Source organism: Pogona vitticeps, chromosome 6 (genome assembly GCF_051106095.1).
Source record: "Pogona vitticeps strain Pit_001003342236 chromosome 6, PviZW2.1, whole genome shotgun sequence".
NCBI classification, from domain to species: domain Eukaryota; kingdom Metazoa; phylum Chordata; class Lepidosauria; order Squamata; family Agamidae; genus Pogona; species Pogona vitticeps.
The window spans coordinates 114,046,208-114,066,191 of NC_135788.1; the positions used below are offsets into that span (position 1 = coordinate 114,046,208).

General features: G+C 41.9%; 1 protein-coding gene across 1 annotated transcript; it reads right to left on the minus strand.

Moving 5' to 3' along the window:
• Positions 1–2,793: 2,793 nt before the first annotated feature.
• SLC39A2 (solute carrier family 39 member 2) lies at positions 2,794–17,423 on the minus strand. Its single transcript, XM_020777694.3, has 4 exons — positions 14,356–17,423; positions 10,560–10,690; positions 9,475–9,528; positions 2,794–6,974 (listed from the first exon to the last, which is right to left on the minus strand). The coding sequence occupies exons 1-4, from the start codon at positions 14,468–14,470 to the stop codon at positions 6,378–6,380; spliced, it is 897 nt and encodes a 298-aa protein (XP_020633353.2). The 5' UTR covers positions 14,471–17,423; the 3' UTR covers positions 2,794–6,377.
• Positions 17,424–19,984: the final 2,561 nt, after the last annotated feature.

Consider the following 19,984-nt stretch of genomic DNA (forward strand, 5'->3'; position numbering starts at 1 on the left):
CGGTCTGCAATGAGAATTTAAGATCATCTAACAACTTTGTATTAAACAAAATATGGGTATTTTGCTTTCGTTAGAGACTTCTGTAAAGAATGGACAGATAGAATTCATGCTACCTGTTTTCTACCAGAAGGTGAGATATATATTTTTCTGTCAGATCTTTTTCTGACAGAACAATTGACATCCCTTTTTTCTGTCTTCTGTCCCTCTTACCTTATTTTGAAGGAGGTTCCACTTCGTTTCCTAAATTCTTGTAGAGGCACTTCAGGAAATGACATAGATACAAATTCCCCAATAACAAGGTCATCTCTGGACTCAAGAAAACTTTGTTGAAATGTGGGGTGCCACTGGCACATGGAGCCTAATATCTTACTGGAAGTATGAAGCAGGAGTAAGAGGAGCAACCAGTACTCTTCTAATGCCATTGTGTGTCCCAGCCAAGCAACTGCTTTTTGGAAGCCCATTCCAAGATTTCAGGTACATTTTTAATCTATGCAAAAGCTCTGTGACTGCAAGTAGTAACCTATGGCAGGAACATCACATCAAGGAGAAAATGCGTAAGAATGCTGAAGTGGGCTTTTGGTCAAAGGGAAATAGTCTTGAAACTCCTGAAGAAAGTGTCCTCTGTTGGACTCAAGTCAACCTTCCGTGCTGGCTTCAAATGAGTATTTATAACCAGACTTGAGCATAACAGACACTCTTGTGCTTAACTGAGATCAACACTGCAAGTTGCCTCTGGCAAGATGATGACCTTCCAGAGGGAACAGAATGATTTGGATAATTAGAGGGGAGATCATCACTTTTCCACAATTGTTCAAGTCACTACACAGTTGGAAGAAAGTCTGTTATCAATATAGCCATTTGTTTGTTTTACCCAAGCGTTGGCAGAGGTTGGATTTGGAGGGGTGACAGATGACAGGTCCCCTTCTTCTTTTCACATAAAGATAAACAAATTCAGTCATACAGGCATGCTATATGCATAGATATACAGTATTTGCATTCTGGTGGAGCACTAGTATAGCAATGCGTAATTTGCTTATGCAATTCGAAAAAGAAGGGGGGGGGGAAATATTAAAGTGATAAAAACAAGCTGCCCTGCCTCCCAAAAACCAAGAAAAGCAAGCAAGCAAATAAAGTAAGAAAAGTAATAGAGTGAAAGCACCCACTGCCAAACAAAACTCCTAGAATGTAGGGAGATTTCCAACTACCATTTGATCAATATTTGGCAGACCGTCTTCTCCCACCCAGATCTACCCGAATCACCCGACATAGCCAGCAGGGGCAGCTGAGGGGTCTGATGCCGAGAGAGGCCCGGAAGGAAAAAACAAGAAACCGGGCCTTCTCGGCAGTGGCTCCTCGGCTGTGGAATGCCCTCCCAACAGAAATTCGGCTGGCACCCTCGCTGGGTGTTTTTAAAAGCCAGTTAAAAACTTGGTTATTCAAGAAGGCCTTCCCTCCAGTCAATTAAGTCTTTCTCTTTTTTTTTCTTTGCTATTCCATCTTGGTAATCCTCTCTTTAAATTAATTGTTTTAAATTGAAATTGTAGTTGTAATTTTATGATTTTATATATTTTTATACTGTTTTGTTTTATTTTGTAAGCCGCCCCAAGTAGACATGGTCTAGAGGGGCGGGGTAAAAATCAAATAAATAAATAAATAAATAAATAAATAAATAAATAAATAAATAAATAAATAAAATACCTTCTCGTCTCAAATTTTGTAGGTCGCAGCAGGCAGGTTATGCAAGCAAAAGGAGCAAAACGACACGGAGAAAAAAATTGTCCCCAAAAATCATAAAATCAAAAAAAGAGGAAAGGATCCAAGATGGAGGCATAGAGATAAGCAGCAAATCAAGTTGCAGCAGGAGCTCAGCAGCACAACAATCCCCCCAAAAATGGCAGAAGCAAAATGCTGCCCTCATTGGTTTGCAGGCCCTTCTGCACATTAAAAAAAAATCCCATCCTAGGGGTTTAGATTGGCTTCTCATAGATAAATTACACTGCTATTTGATGGTACCCAGTGTGGTGTAGTGGATAGAGTGACAGAACAAGACTTAGGAGGCTGGGGTTCAAATTCCTGCTCAGCCATGGAAACCCACGGGGATGAGGAAGTGGTAAAACTGTTTTACTTTTTTATTTTATTTTATTTTATTTGGTGTATGTATATGTTCTCTTTATTGTCTGGAAGCCGCCTAGAGTGGTCGCAATGACCAGATAGGTGGGGTATAAAATAAATAAATAAAATAAAATAAATAAAACTGCTCCTTAAATACCTCACTTATCTTGAAAGCCCTGTTAGGGTAGTTATAAGTTGGCTGCAACTGGATGGCACATAACTAAGTAATGATTTAATGGTATGTTTATCAAGTGGTTTGTCAGAGAAAGGGTAAAAGAAAGGTTACACAAAATTCCAGTGTACTCTGCATTCAGAAAACCTGTAGTAAGAAGGAGCATCCTGCACCAGTTTGGGTTTTGGATGTCCGAGTTATACACCCACAAAGAGGGCCCAAGAAAATTCCTGCCAGGAACCTAGAGACACCAAAATCACAAAGAAGCTTCTCTCCATTCTCCTCTACAACCCTCCAAGTTTGATGAAGATCGGGTTTTGGACTTCTGAGTTATACACCAACAAAGTTGATCCTCCCAGAAAAATGCTTGTTAGCAGCTGGCTTGGGGGGGGGGAAATTCCAGCACTGCCCCAAGCCAGCTACTAAAGGACGCTTTCCTGGGAGGACCCACTTTGCTGGTGTATAACTCAGATTTCCAAAAACCAATTTTCACAAAACTTGGAGAGACCGTAGAGGAGAGGGGAGAGAAGCATCTCTGTGGTTTTAGTTTCTCTAGGTGTCTGAGAGGAAATTTCCTGGGTTGCCCTCTTTGTGGGGGTGTATAACTTGGACATCTGAAACCCAAACTTCACCAAACATGCAGGGCTTCTAGAGGAGAGTGAGAGGTTGTTTCTCTGCAATTTTGGTGTCCCTAACCACCTGGGGAACCATTTTATAGGGTTTTAAAGTCAAGATGAAGCAACCAATTGATTCATCGGGGGGGAGTGTAAATTCATGACACATCGACCTTGATGGATTATTAATCACAGCAAATCACCTTTTAAAGAATTTGTGTCCATTTCTAGGCTACAACTTATGTTTTCCTGCTGCTTCTCATAGTTATAAGATTTTTTTGGATGACAAGCTCATCAGTGACTTCGTAAGTTACAGCAATGTATTTGTAAGCACTTACAATGGTGCCCCACATAGTGACGATAATCCATTCCAAAAAAATCATTGCTATACGGATTCATCACTATGCAGGGCAAAAAAAGCCCATAGGAACGCATTAAAACACGTTTAATGCGTTCCTATGGGCAGAAAACTCACTGTTCTGCGAAAATTCTCCATGCAGCCGCCATTTTCACTGCCCAGTAAGTGAGGAAAGGGCGCAAAAACACTGCAGGCAGCCATTTTATTTACCCGGCGGCCATTTTGGAACTGCCCAACCAGCTGTTTTTAAAACATCGCAATGCGAAAATCAGTAAGCGAAACGCATTGCTATCTAAAACATCGCAATGTGATCGCTTTTGCGATTGCAAAAAACCATCGCTATGCGGATTCGTTGTTAAATGAATCGCTCATTATGCGGGGCACCACTGTACTTGTCCTTACAGTTTTTCTCATAACATTTTGTTTTATGACATCTTGTAATATATCCTGCAATGTATCTGTGTAATATATCTTCAGGCAACTATTGGAATACTACAGGACTCAGTCCTGGGCCCAGTGCTCTTCAACATTTTTATTAATATTTCGGATGAGGGACTGCAGGGGATACGTATCAAACTTGCAGATGACACAAAACTGGATGGAATAGCTAATACCTTGGAAGACAGGAACAAAATTTTAAAAATATTTTGATAGGCTTGAGTGCAGATGGGGGTATTCATATACGAATACCCCTGCACAACTGGATGTGGAGCTCTGGAGCTTGCGGTCAACTATCCACTCCTGGCAGAAGGAGGGAAGACGAGTCTCCCTGCCAGGCTGATGAGTAGATAGCTGACTGTGAGCTCCAGAGAAATTGGAAGGGAGAAGGGAGCCGGCAGCAGCAGCGGATGCATGAGTGGGTGTTCCAGCTGTGCAGGGGTATTCATATATGACTACGAATCTCTAGGCTTGAGTACTGGGCTGAAAAAAACATAATAAAATTGAACAGGGATGAATGCAAAGTTCTACATCTAGGGGGGAAAATCCTTAACTAAAGTTACTAGATGGGGGACCCTTGGCTCAGTAATACTTTGAGTAAGAAGGATCTTCGAATTGTTGTAGATCACAAGCTGAATATGATGCAACACTGTGACGTGGTTGCAGAAAGTGCAGATACTATTTTAGGATGCATCAGCTGAAGAAGATTCTCCAAATCACACGAGGCAATTGCCCCACTCGATGCAGCACTGTTTGGACCTCGTCTTGAGTGCCATGTCCTGTTACAATTTAAGGAGGATGCCAACAAACTATAGCAAGTTTGGAGGAGGCCAATAAGGATGATCAAGGGACTAGAAAGCAATGCAGCGAACTCTGCTAAGGTTAACACACAACAAACCTTACAAAATGATTATGGTTGTAATGACAGTGTAAGCAATGGTAAAAAAGTTTTCTTTTCATTCCCATAATTGCTTTGAACTGGACAGGGCATTTGCAAAATATTACAATCACATTCCTCTGCTAGAATTGGAAAAGCAGAATGGGATAATGCTGGAACTGTTAAGGATGATGGAAGATACAGTGGTGCCTCGCTTAACGGGCACCCCGTTTAATGATGAATCCGCATAGCGATTAAGTTTTTGCAATCGTTTTTTCGATCGCATTGTGATGTTTTTAATGGGAAAATATCGCTTTGCGATGATCGGTAAGCTATTTCACTTATCGATTTTTGCATAGCGATGATTTCCCAACAGCTGATCGGCGGTTCCAAAATGGCTGCTGGGTAAAAAAAATGGCCACCCAGTGTGTTTTTGCCCGGATTTCTCGCTTACCGGGCAGTGAAAATGGCAGCCGTATGGAGGATTTTCGCATTAAGGTGAGTTTTTTGCCTATAGGAACATATTAAACTGGTTTTAAATGCATTCCTATGGGCTTTTTTTCGCATAGTGACGAATCCGCATAGCAACGATTTTTGCTGCACAGATTATCGTCGCTATGCGTGGCACCACTGTAAATAGGAAGAAAGACAAACTGTGTCTGCTAGAGCTGTTGGTCCCCAGATGTTCTTATGCTACAACTCCCAGAAGTCCTTGCCAATGCAGCTAGTGGGGAAGGCTTCTGGGAGTTTCAGTCCAAGAACACCTGGGGACCCAAGTTTGGAACCACTGTGCTAGACATATGTCATTGAAATGGCCTTGACTATTTAGGGAAAGGTTCGATTAGCGAGTGTCCACAGCACAATCCTGTTCTGTACTTACACCAACTTAAGGAAAATGGCAGTTCGGTAGAATGCATAGAATCAGTACTCCAATCTTATCTGAGCCTTTTGCAAATGGGTGTTTCAGAACTACAGCTCTTTGAAAATGCTGGGAATTGTAGTTCAAAACCAATTTATAGTTTACATTAGTCTATATTTTCATGCACACATTCAAAACACATAGGTAGCTTTTATTTCATGTTTTCTCTACTTTCTACTAGATCCAGAGTTCTGTTCAGGAAAATTCACCATTTGGCACATTCACCCATACCTCTAGTGTCGTAACAGACTGAAAAGGCAATGCCTTTGTTCATATAGGTCCATTAGCTTGTAAACAATCATGAGATAAAATGGTGTCTGTTTTAATCATAGTCCATGGTCTGGTTACAGAATCTTTAGCTTTCTCCTGCATTTCCCCCCTCCTTATGTATTGTTCTCATTTAACTTATGTTTATACGCTGCGTTTGTCATCATCCTGTGAGTGTACTCCAGGTGGTTCACAGTTTTGAAAAACGTGGCTTACAATTCAACAGACATGACACAAAAACAAACAAATATTGAAGATGGAAATAAGGAATTTCAAGCAACATTGGTCTAAAGCAGTGGTGTCCAACCTTGGCCCTCCAGATGTTATCGGACTTCAACTCCCAGAAATCCTGCCCAGCAGAGGTGATGGTGAAGGCTTTTGGGAGCTGTAGTCTAAGAACATCTGGAGGGCCAAGGTTGGGGACCACTGGTCTAAAGAAAAGCCAGATGGTTTGGGGGTCTGAATCATGGAAGCAGAGTCAATGTCGGGTCTCATCACACACCCACACCCTTTGATCGACACCTATACATATAACGCTTGCCGACAAGAGACAAATCTTGGAAGGAAGGAGTCTCGAGGTGCAGTTGTGGTGATTTTCATCAGGCCCGTAGAACAGTCTTTCATGCCCAGATAGCAATGATAGCCATGATTGAGAAGCCTAGACCAATGAAGAAGAACTTGGTGAGGAAACTTTCATGTGAACGCAGCTCATAGGGGAGTATCTCCAAGAAGGTGACATAGAGAAAGGTTCCTGCTGCCAACCCTTCTAGCAGAGCCTGCACCAAGCCACTCCCATCACTGTTGGAAAGTGAAACGCCAATCCCAATACTGATGCCAGCAGGAGACATCAGGGCAAAAACCACCAAGTAGAGCAACCTCCATCGCATCTGGGTGCCACTCTGCACCAACTTCAAGGACAAGCTGAAGACGACGATGGCCTTGTGGATGAGCACGGCCAGGCAAAGCTGAATCACAGCCGTTTCCTGCTTCTGGACACCAATGGCTAGGCCCTCAAAGACTGAGTGGAAGGACAGAGAGAGGAAAAGCACAAATGCCCGGAAGGAGCTGTGGGATTCAGGTAGGCTCTTGTGATCTCCTTGACCTTCATGGTCTCCATGAACATGGACAGCCCGGGGGCAACAGTGAAGCACTAGGCTTTCAATAGCGAACACCAGGAAGAAGCCCAATGAGATGATGAGCTCTCCAAAGGGATATGTCTGTTATGGAGAAGAAAGGGAGAAAAAGAAAGAGGGAGAGAAGTTATATATCAAAATGAATAATAAAGAATGGATACGAGGAAGTGGGCTTTCTCAGGTGTGGCTCCATTCTTGTGAAATGGACTTTCCACTGGAGATGTGCCACCCCTCCTGCAAATCTTTAGGAAATTAGTGAAGGCAGAGCTGTTCAGAGAGGCTTTGGGTCATGTTAAGGATGATGAGTTATTCATGACGACTCTTTAATAACAACTTCTATTTTAAAATTCTTAAACTTGTAATTTTTTCTTCAATTCGTTTATATTTTACATCACCACTGTTGGTCGTTCTTGTGCCTGATGTTTTAAGCTGATTTAAATGGATTTGTTTATATTGTTGTTATAATTGCATCATATTTTTCTGAGTCAGCGGCCCAGAGCAGTGGGGTTCACTAAGTCAGGCATTATACAAATCCCATTATGAATGAATGAATGAATGAATGAATGAATGAATGAATGAATGAATGAATGCATGCATGAATGCATGCATGCATGCATACATACATACATACATACATACATATATACATACAATAAAGTAAAATAAAATAGAATAAAATAAATAAGAACAGCTGTATCAGTCCATTGCAATGAAAAGAAAAAATAATATTTCCTTGCAATGCAAAGATTCGAAGGATTAACCAAATTATGAATACATCAGCTGGGCATTTTTGTTGAAGCAGGCAGTGTCCCTAAAAGCTTGTGTTTGCATTGAATGTGTTCATGTTTAAGGTGACATGCCATTGTTACTGTTGTACCGTCACTGGGACGCCCTGCTCTTCCCCTGGCATTAACCTAATGTCTAACTGGCTATAATGTACTACTTCACTTTCCTCCGTTGTTTTGCCCAAATTAAAAAATTCTTTATATCCAGGACGCTTGGGAGATAAAACGGCTACTCTAGAAAAAACATGGGTCTTCTTTAGGTGGCAAACAGCTTTTGAAGCGACCTGCATTCTGCAATCCATTCAGTATGCAGGTCAATGTCTTTGGCAAAACCTCAGAGGAGCCCCTGCCCTAGATCGTTCTTTCAGGAGATGCAACTAAATGGGACAGGTGAGTCTTAAGATTGCAGGGTTAAATTGGCTTATGTATGGAAATTCTAAGATTTCACCAGCAGGTGGAAGTCAAGGCGCATCACAGGAAAGCTCAAGAGATCCACAGCCTTTCCTGCAGTGCTCCACTAGGTCACTGATCAACACTTTCACTTCCTTCTTTTGCACATACTTTCAATCTAAAACACAAGCTGTACATATAAAGCACTGTCTTCATTCTTGGTAGACCAACAATTTCCACTTTCATATGCTTCTTGTTCTCCTTTCCTGGAGGCAACTGCTGATTTGAACGTATCTTTACAGGAAAACAGACTGATTCAATATAGTCTTACTAAACTCGTAGAGTTACATGATTTTTAATATGAATAATGTTGATAATTATTAAAAATTAGGAATCCATGATTTGGATGCATCACTGCTAAAAAATAAACAACCCATGAATTTGAATTGTGGTGCTGGAGGAGGCTCTTGAGAGTCAAACCTATCCATTTTGAAGGAAATCAACCCTGAGTGCTCACTGGAAGGACAGGTCCTGAAGCTTCCAATGCTTTGGCCATCTCATGAGAAGAGAAGACTCCCTGGAAAAGACCCTGATGTTGGGAAAGAGTGAAGGCAAGAGGAGAAGGGGACGACAGAGGACGAGACGGATGGACAGTGTCATTGAAGCTACTAATATGAATTTGACCCAACTCCGGGAGGCAGTGGAAGACAGGAGGGCCTGGCGTGCTCTGGTCCATGGGGTCATGAAGAGTCGGACAGGACTTAATGACTAAACAACAACAACAAGTGCTAAAAAATATTAAATTTTAGATAGTGGTGAAGGCTCTTGGGAGTTTTAGACCAGGGACATAAGAGTGTGGTTTATAACAAGATCTTGGGGTTTGAGAGCTCACCTGGTAAGCTAGAGGAGATTTTGGGCAAGGGTGAGACCAGATTCTGTCATAATTCAAGTGAGTGGGCAACATATAGCATTTTCAGCCTCAACATTTCTAGTATATATACTTCTACGTGCACTTTCTCTTAACATTGCCATTTCTGTGTCAGTCTTTTGACTGGAGAATTCAATCAAAAAAATTCAGAGAAGTGGGAATTTCAGAGGAGAACTGGGGTTCAGTTAACCTATTGGCTCAAAAATGGGAAAAATAGATTAAAATGGTATTAAAATGAAAGACCCCTGTCTTAAATTAAAGACTCTGGAGCATCTTACTCTTTAGTTCAGTCATATTTGCATTTTTACTCCTTCTGGCAAAGAAAAGGCACCTATAACCTTTTTTCTCTGCTAACAACTATGGTACAAAGAAGTCAATAGCTAATCAAAATACAGTATATGGCAGTATCTATCTTATGTTCATCTGATTAGTGACCCTTCAGCCAAGGGAAAGTGCAGTGCTTAGAACATGGGACACTCACCTCAGAATCATCATCACCGTTAGAGGTGCTGTTCAGCTTAGGTACAACACTTCCCTGAATGTAGAAACAACAGCAGAGTTATGCTTGTTTTCTAGTGATAAAAGCAGTACATAGTCAATCAGAGATTTTAAAAAAAAACAAGTATATTGTCAAGGACTGCTGTGGGGGTACAATGGAATTGAACACTAATTCAAAGACATCTGCTTGATACATTTCAAAATCTGAATCCAACTGTTCATTTGATTGAAGTTCCCCAAATTCAAAGCCATTGGATACATCTGCAAAGACCGAATTCAGCTTTTTGAACTATGCACCTTTTTATTTATTACTACTGAAATATTGAAGTTTCATTGAAGCGACCAACATGAATTTGACCAAATTCCGGGAGGCAGTGGAAGACAGGAAGGCCTGGTGTGCTCTGGTCCGACCAGAGTCGGACACGACTTAACAACTAAACAACAACTGAAATACTGTTTTGAACAATGATTAGAGATCGTCAAAACAGGGGACAAAAATTGAGGTGTTTCCCTCTGCCTGCCTACTGCCCAGTTTAGTGTAACAACAACATAACTGATGTGATGTGCAGAACATCAGATCTGGAAAAACTCTTGTCACTCTAGCTCAGTATTGTATACTTTGATGAGTACTGTCTCTCTAGAAAAGTGGTTCCCAACCTTGGGTCCCCAGATGTTCTTGGACTACAACTACCAGAAATCCTGGCCAGCACAGCTGGTGGTGAAGGCTTCCAGGAATGTTAGTCCAAGATGGAATTGTAGATGTTTTTTGCATACTACTCTGAGCAGTTGAAGCTGACATAACCAATGGTGAGAGATTATCGGAACTCCAGTTTGAAAATATCTGAAGGAGTCCAGTTGTCTAACTTGCCCTAAAGATTTAGATAGTGGTACTTCTCATCATATGCTCCTTGTGGTGGTACTTCTCATCGCATGCATCCCTAGCACCTCTTCAACTTGGAAGTGCTAGGGACCACCTATAAAGCAAGTACTCTAGCATTGAATCATTTAATAGCCCATTGAACTTGTTTTAGGAATGCTTAAATAAAGAGGTCCCTTTGATAGACTTACCTGTTGCTGCCTCTTTTTAATTTCCTCTTGGATGTCACCCAGAGCATCAGCTACCATGTGCATAATACAAGCACCAAGGAACACCCCTGCAGCAAAGCAGCCGATGCAACTGAGGATGCGCCGATGTTTCCCTAGAGAGTATTTTAAAAAAGAGAAACATGATGAAGGAAAGGTATTGTTTGAGATTTACATACAGCGACAAGGCCGGGGTGATTGCCTGTGTCCTTAAAGAGGATTTGCTCATGGCCATCACCGAACAGCAAGAATAGAGATGGGGAGTTGCTCAGAGGTTTGTGTTATTTCCCATTTGATGATGATGATGATGATGATGATGATGATGATGATGATGATGATGATGATGATGATGATGATGATGATGATGATGATGATGATGATGATGATGATTATTATTATTATTATTATTATTATTATTATTATTATTATTAGACTGCTGGATAGCCCAATGGTTTAGGCATCAGGCTGCAGAGCCAAAGGTTGGGAGTTCAGTTCCCCACTGTGCCTTCTTGACAGGAACTGAACTCAATGATCCGTAGGGTTCTTTCCTGCCTTGCAGTTCTAAGATGATGATGATTCTTAAAAGAAACCATCTCATTTACAAAATAAAAAGAAAAAGAGAAACACACATTTGTTCATCCAGATCCTTAATAGCATGGGTTTATGCTGTTATGCAGTCAATTATGTTTGTGTTGGAAGAGAGTTGCTATCCTCCTTTTCCTGAAGGTTCCTCATCTTTAACCTTACATGGCAGAGAAAGTACAATATGGTCCAGTCCCTGCCAGGAATAGCTGCACTTATTGGGTTGGAACACTGCAGATGAAAGAAGCTTTTGGTTCTGTTCGCTTTCTCTAATCCCATGACACTAGGGGTGGAAAAATTTTAGGATGATGATGAAGAAGTAGAAGAAGAAGAACATGGAAGCAGTAGAGATTTTGCCATTCATAATATGGACCTTAGTCACAGTACCATGGACAGAGCTTTCAGTCAAGGAGTCTCCCCCACCTACCCATTGCTGAGTAGCCAGAAGAGCAGGAAGGCGGAGCAGTGCCAGCTGGGCTTTGTCCGATATTGGCGTGACGAACAGGATGTCGGCAAGTACACTGTGTGCCAACCCATAAGGGGATCGGTCGTTTTGGGGATGCCACCTGGGTTTGGGGTATTGATATATGAATACAAATACTCCATCTGTATAATTCACATGTTTTCTTGAAAGAAGTGAGATCAATTCACATCTTTGGGTAACTGAAGCCTTTTCATAGGTTCTCAAAGAGAAAAAGAGATGAAAAGCTGGAAAACACAGCGGCTCCATACCGGAACACCCATAATTTGGTGTGTTTGCACTGGGGGGGGGATGCTCCATATTTGTGCCTTCTGGGTCATCATCTTGTATGTGTTCACAGATACTTTTGGAGTTTTAAAATGGTCTGATTCCTTCAGATGCAGCAGTGGATTATGTTCAGTGGAGTAGAGATGGGCATGAACTGCCAGTTGCCGAACTAGAGTTCGATGGTTCCCAGTCCCACCTCCTCCTATGAGCGCCCACTCAGAGGCAGTGCCTGGGCTTCCCTCTCCCACCTCCTCCAAGTGCTGCCTCTGTGTGGGCGCCTGCTGGGGGAGGCAGGGCTGGGAACCACCAAACACCTGTTCATCCAAAGGACGAAGAGGCATGAATCACTGAACGGCTGGTTTGTGCCCATCTCTAGGTAAGGGTCAACTGCTAGTTCATCCAGCTTCTATATATATAGATGTGAGGCACGCTGTCTTTCTCTTTCTCTCATGCAGCCTGTCTCAGGACAACCCTAGAGAGCGGGCAAGATGTCTGATACTAGGGGCTGTGCAGAAAGCACAACCCATCCCTACATCCACACAATGTCCCATAAATATGATTGATGTGTGAAGAAATTTTGAGATGCCATATATTCAAGGCGGGGCATGCTTGTTTCCATCATGCCTGAGTGCAGCATTGGTAAAGGTAAAGGTTCCCATTGACAATTTGTCCAGTCGTGTCTGACTCTAGGAGGCGGTGCTCATCCCCGTTTCCAAGCCACAGAGCCAGCGTTTGTACAAAGACAGTTTCCATGGTCACGTGACCAGCATGACTAGACACGGAATGCTGTGACCTTCCCACCGTGGTGGTACCTATTTATCTACTTTCATTTGCATGCTTTCAAACTGCTAGGTTGGCGAGGAGCCGGGACAAAGCAATGGGAGCTCACTCTGTTGCGTTGATTTGATCTTACGACTGCAGGTCTTCTGACCTTGCAGCACAGAGGCTTCTGTGGTTTGACCTGCAGCGCCACCACGTCCCACCAAGTGCAGCATAAGGAGAGCAATTAAAGGCCTTCCTCTGAGTTTAGGAAAGTTACAGACGAAATGTCCTAACAAGTACAACCAGAGATTCTGGAAAATACAGCCCTCAAAGAAGACTTTTTCAAAATCTTGTCATGTGTTACTAGCCCAATATCAGCCAAAATAAGGGCAAATTCAAGAATGTTCACTTCAGCATGTTTGTTTATTTGTTTTATTTTTATCCCGCCCATTTAGACTGAAGTCTACTCTTGGCAGCTAACAATTTTAAAACATAAAATAAAACAATATTAAAGTTAATAATGTGTGTGTATGTATGTATGTATGTATGTATGTATGTATGTATGTATGTATGTATGTATGTATGTATGTATGTATGTATGTATGTATGTATGTATGTATGTATGTATGTATGTATGTATGTATGTATTTTATTTTATTTTATTTATATCCCATCCATTTAGACCAAAGTCTACTCTGGGCGGCTAACAACAATACTGTATTAAAATAAAACAAAGCAACAACATTAACATTATGTTGTCTTAGCAGGATGGATTCAGAAATGAATGGCAGGGAAACGGAAGCAGCAGCTTGCGCCAAGCCTGTGGAACGGGTTGGCTGTAAATTTAATGTGCCTAAAGCAAGCAGACTAGCAGTAAAGGGTAGATGATATCTCCATTTATTGGACCACTAAAAAAATCACAAATGAATGCTGGCTTTTAGCTTCCTTGTGCGCAACTAGGCAGAGAAGACCAGCATTTAAACAGCAACGTTAAGTTGGAGGGAAGAGTGTACATTCAAGCAGATTACTTTTACTCCGACATCTATTTTGATTTCAAGGGCGAACGTTTTTGCATCAGAAATGCTGACAGCAGGTGAGCTGTGCGATGTGGCTGGCTGGGATGCTGTGAACCACATGGCTGTGCTCTAGCCAAGATTTCGTGTCTAAAATTGAGGAAAGTGCAAGTCTTGCAAATTCCTTTTCTTACAATGTCCTATCATGTATTTTATCCTCTCCCTTCCCATTCCTCTCTCTCTCTGCCTTATTCCACCTCCTTTTTTTCCTTTATTCTAGATTCTGAATTTGTAGCCATTCAGTGTTAGTCTGTAAGCTGCTAAGGATAGAGACCTGTAAAACAGGCCGTAAAACACTGTAGACATCAATAATGTAGCTATAATATCTCACATAGGTTAAATTAAAAGAATGATTCAGCAGGGGATCAAAGCAAAGCAAATCCCTTGAAAGCAAAGTCTCTAAAAGCAAAGCAAAGCTGTTTTTTTTAAAAAGCAAAGCAAAGCAAAGCAGAAGATTCTTGGTAAATGAGGTTTTACATATCATCTAACACAATGAGTAGCCCTCTAGCTGCTGTTGGATTAGAAATCCCATCACTCCTAACCAGCATTGTCAATGATGGGGGATGATGGGAGATGCTGTCAATATCCAGAGAGTCACAAGTTGCCACCTTCTCACCTCTGGCCATGTTGAACTGGAACCATTGGATCTGGGACGGGATGAGGCCACAAAGGAGGGTGATCAGAAGCACTCCTGCCAAGCATCCAAGTTTCACCTCCAGCAACTGGTCCATGTCTGCAGCGTCGGGTGCAAAAGATGACACCAGAAAAAAAATAATAAAGCTACTGAATCGGAATAAGCTACTGTGGGATCTCTTGCCTTGGACTGAAGCGTGTTTGGCTTATTTTAGCCCAGTCTGACTCAAAAGCTTCTCATGATGAGCAGCTGGTCTCAAGCACAGAAATCCACCAAGCTTCTTCACGCTCTTCCAATGCAGCGAGTTATTAGCAGGATAAAACAAAAACCGAGCAAACAGATTTACACCCTTGTGATCTTCACAACCACACTTCAGCCCATGCCAAGATTTTAAAAAACAACAAGATGTCCCAGTTAGGGCTCGAAGTATCAGTTCCTTCTTTAGCTTCTGCTAGCTTTTTACACTTCCTGGTAACCATTAATCTCCTTGTTCTTTCTCTTCAACCACTGTGGTTACCCAAGTATTCTGTCATCCATCCTTCTTCCCTTTCCTCCTGCCTCCTATCTTCCTCTTACAACCTTTCTGCTTCCTTGAGGAGCCCCCATTCCATCTCCTTCCAGTTCTTGCCACCTGCTTGGAAGCCTGTGAGTAATTACCCTGATACTCCCAGCCAGAAAGCCTCCCGCCTCCTTCGGTGTCCCAACCCATTCCAGCACCTTCATTATGCAAATACAAAACTCCATCCATAGTAAAGTCGGCCAGAAAGAGAGAGACTTCTGCTGTTCACTTAAGGTCACTAGGCCCTGGCAGCTGCAATCAAGGGGCCCCGCCTCCTCTTTTTGATAAAAACAGTAATTAAAAATGGGACTTTGTGGAGCTGGCTATTGATTAGTGACTTTGCTGCCAGTCTTCTGCTGTTATGTGGGACCTATGTGTGGATTATATCAAGAAAAAGTTTTACTTCCCCATTTTATTCCCGGTTATTTGCAGTCATCAATGAGAGAAGTTTTTTTTAAAAATAGCAAGCAGCACCCGTGGTATGAAAAACAGAGAAACGCGATAGCTTAAGAATAAGCACATATGGTTTTACATTTGGAAGGATTGTGCTATTTCCTGTTTTATAGGCTTGCATAGCATGTGATGAAAGAGATTAATCGGAATGCACCATATAGGGCTAGATGGGCCATCGTCTGATCAGGTACAAGGCAGTTGCTTAGATTTCTTGCCGGGATCTAAGTTGGGAGCATTCTGATCTGATTTAGCAGGAAATAGCCCTTTGTAGGACATTGGCTAGCTGCAAAATATACTCCAAATTGTTGTTGTTTAGTCGTTACGTCGTGTCCGACTCTTCGTGACCCCCATGGACCAGAGCACACCAGGCCCTCCTGTCTTCCACTGCCTCCCAGAGTTGGGTCAAATTCATGTTGGTAGCTTCAATCACACTGTCCATCCATCTCGTCCTCTGTCGTCCCCTTCTCTTGCCTTCACACTTTCCCAACATCAGGGTCTTTTCCAGGGGTCTTCTCTTCTCATGAAGAATACCCCAAATACTGCATGCTTAATGAGAGTCATCAAAATGTGTGTGCATTAGAAAAGCATACAAACTAATCAACCAAAAAATGGCATCGTATGAATGTTAGGCAGCGAAAAACTTAAATAATCATACAAATAAAAGTTTATCTGGGGGTTCTGCAATTTGCAAAATCTTTACAAATATGGAAATTCAAACATTAGGTCCAGAATTCAAAATGTTTGCTCCCAGTATTGGTTAAATATTGTGTTTCTGGCTATTTACCTATTAATAGTTTCTTAATGATGGTATCTAGTAGGTGTCTTGTTAATGGAGTCATTTAGTTTTTGAAACTGCAGGAGCTGCCTTGTTTCATCATTTTGCTGGATAGCTCAATGGTTTACGTCAGACGTTTGGAGTTCAATTCTCCACTGTGCCTGCTTGAAAAGGGCTGGATTTGATGGTCCATAGGGTCCCTTCTAGCTCTTCAGCTCTAAGATTATTATTATTATGTTCTCTTCTGACCAGCAGAAGATTCCCTAAGGTTGTGCAGAGTTCTAACATCACATACAACATAATTGGTGCTCTGCTGCCTTACATCAGGCGTAAGATACATGATGCTGAATTACACACACACACAAAGCTGTAGTATGTCATTCTTAACTAAGGTCTAATTTTAATGAAAAGAACTACAGTATGTAGTTAAATCAGGTCTAATTTTAACAGATCAAATGGATTAAACAGTTTTTCCCGCTTTTAAAAAAAACTATGTGGAGAGTTTTAAAAAAACTACTATATGTGGATTAAATATTAAACACAACAAAGAGCTATTTCAACACCATAAAGACGAACTGATTTGTTTGTTTTTCTTCTTGGCACAGGGCTTCATGGATCGCCACCCATGGGCTGAAATCCATGAACACTGAAATGCCAAATACAACCTGCTAGTGTTGGCATAGCACGTTAAATACTAGTAATTTTGCCAACGAACATACTACCTCTTAAGAGTACGCTGCTGCAAATCCTGACTGCCTATTATTGTCCTCAGAATTCATGCATGCCTTTAGAGCATCATAATATTAATATCCATAGAAGGACCAGTTCAGAAACTCACAAAACTGGTTCAAAACACATCATATTCATCATAGAATGCATACATGGCAGAGAAGCTAGCTTTTTCACAAGCAGTTCTGTGTGAGTTTAAAAGATATCTGTATAAAGACCTGTGACCATGCTTTTATTAAAAGGGGGAGGACCCTTTTATCTTATAATAATTGGATGCTGTCAATTTTGATTTATGGTGACCCTTTTCGGGATTTTCTAAGTATACTCAGAAGTGTTTTACCACTTCCTTCTTCTGAGGGGTGCTCTGAGGCTATGTTGCTTATCCACAGCTCTATAGGCTGGCTCTCCTATATCTTCCTGGGAAGCACAGTGTGGAATTGAGCTCCCAACCGCTGGCTCTGCGGCCAGGTTCCTTGAGCTCTCCAAACAGATTTATTTCTGTCTAGAAGGGCGGGATAAAAATCCAATAATAAATAAAATAATTTCCTATATTGTCACTTTTATACCACTGGTTCACTCCAAACCCTTTGTAGTGACACCACTTTGGAAAAGGATGTGATGTCTCAACTGCTTGAGCACCCGCTCAGCCTCTACAACAGTGGTGTCGAACTGTGGCCCTCCAGATGTTCTTGGCCTTCAACTCCCAGAAATCCTGGCCAGCAGAGGTGGTTGTGAAGGCTTCTGGGAGTTGAAGTCCAAGAACATCTGGAGGGCCACAGTTTGACACCACTGCTCTACAACAAGAAAAGGGAATCTGTTGCCTTTCTGATACTAGGCAACAACTCCGGAGACAGTTGGACATTAGCTATGGTGGTTGAGGCTGATGGAATTCAGAATCCAACGACAGCTGGGAAGTCTCGCCCTGGCTCCACAGAGCCTATATAATGCTAACCTCTTACTAGCGAGGTCACAGAAGGATGTGTGGATCAGCTTGCAATCTTTCATCACAAAAAAATGCCTAAAGCTGTATCCAGCAGGATCTGTGGAAACATGTAGTATCACATTCCGACTAATATGAATAATTGCAATTAAGGTGCTATGCTGAAACCACTGAAAAACACTTTTGGGCCTTGATTCCTAGCCAAAAACAGTTAACAGGAAGGCTTTTACAAACACGCACGCACATCCCTCAATGAGCTGAAAAGGATATGAATAGAATCAAAATACATGACGCAAGATCACCAACCAAATGAGAGAACAAGCATTAGAAGATCTAATACAGCTGAATTTAGAGCAGCGGTTCCCAACATTGAGTCCGCTGATTTGTTGTTGGACTAAAACTCCCAGAAGCCTTCAATGCTAGCTGTGCTGGCCAGGATTTCTGGGAGTTGTAGTCCAAGAACACCTGGGTTATCCAAGGTTGGGAAGCAGTGGTCTAAGCCACTGGTTCTTAACCTTTGTTACTCAGATGTTTTTGGACTGCAACTCCCAGAAGCCTTCACCATCAGCTCTGCTGGCTGAGGTTTCTGGGAGTTGCAGTTCAAAAACACCTGAGTAACAAAGGTTAAGAACCGCTGGTCTAAGCCAGTGGTTCTTAACCTTTGTTACTCGGATGTTTTTGAACTGCAGCTCCCAGAAACCCCAGCCAGCACACTTGGTGGTGAAGGCTTCTGGGAGTTGCAGTCCAAAACTCCTGAGTAACCCAAGGTTAAGAACCAGTGGTCTAAGCAGTCATTCTCAACCACTTTTTAGGCCACGGGTCTTTGAGGAGCTCTTCCTAGGTTCCAGGAGCCTGTCAAGCAAGACTACAACACAAATAGATGAAAAGAAAAATAGAAAAAAAATCAGTCTGTGGCCCCCTTCAAATGTGCCAAGGTCTTCTAGAAGGTCAAGTGGCCTCCATTGAAAATGGCTAGTCTATTCAAGACAACACAGCTGAAGGCTTAAAGGTGCCACCACCACGAGAATTTCTCTCTTAATCTGTGTGGGCAGCTACCTAGTTTACGATCCCACACATTCCACTTGGCCTCCTTTACCATTTGGGCTAAAGACCTGTTTGACTGGCTAGATGCAATCACACCCCAAAATATTCCTTTTCACAGCCCAAACATTCCAGTTTTATGGAGAGCGGACAAACAAGTTGCCATTCCTACAGGGCAGTTTCCTTGTTGCTACTCCGGTGAAACAGAGCGAGACAAATATCTCCTCTTAATAAATGAAGGTAACAGAAATACAAAACCTTTCCCCCTCTTCCCCCAGCACTCAAGGGAGAAAATCCAGCATCAACTTCACTGTTGGTCTTCTATTCTCCACACCTCTGCTTGCGATTAATTCTGCAATCTTAAAAAATATGTGGCAGGAAGTAAGTTGCATCAGGATCCCCTTCTGAATAGGTACGCAGAGGACCGTGCTGGAAAGCATGCAGTCAGACCAACAAACTGGGCTGTGTAGAAAAATCAGATAAAGCACACATTTCCAACCTCACAATTCTGATTCAAACTGGTTTGGGTTGAGATGCAACGGCCAGATTCAATACCGCATTGAAGCAAAGCCTATTTAGAAACAAGTTTATTTCTTCAGATTATATCTTCTTAAATTGCTTCCATCTACTAAGTTTTGGGGGCTTGTTGAGGGCTGGAATGGCATGAGCCTTTGAAGCTTGCAATCTGAAATTTGTTAGATTTATTTTTCAACAGTTCCATGAACCGAGTAATCCGGCTGCAGAGGTCAGGAGTTTGATTCTTCTCCTGAGAAGAACACCAACCTGTGTTGCCTTGGACAAGCTGCCCAACACAGTCTGGCCCTAGAAGGAAATAGTAAACCACTTCTGAACACTCTATACCTATAAAAGCTTGGAAAGGTTTACAGTAAAGTCTGAAGCAACTTGCTGGAATCACTGTCATCAACGTTAACAACTCCAGATTTTATGCATGGTAGTGCAAATATAGGACATATAAAAAAAGTTATGGCCATTTTAATTTTCAATTGCACTGGACTTACAAATTTGCATATCATTTTGGATCCAGGGCATGAATCACAACGGACAAAATCAGAATACCTTTGGGAGCATTGACTCGGCCTGCAATTCGAATTGG

Excerpts from the sequence above, each read along its gene's own strand:
- SLC39A2 (XM_020777694.3), bottom strand. The coding sequence starts at position 14,470 with ATGGACCAGTTGCTGGAGGTGAAACTTGGATGCTTGGCAGGAGTGCTT. Across the intron at positions 10,691-14,355 it reads CCAGTTCAACATGGCCAGAG|GGAAACATCGGCGCATCCTC; the intron begins GTGAGAAGGTGG and ends AATACTCTCTAG. Across the intron at positions 9,529-10,559 it reads TTAAAAAGAGGCAGCAACAG|GGAAGTGTTGTACCTAAGCT; the intron begins GTAAGTCTATCA and ends TTCTACATTCAG.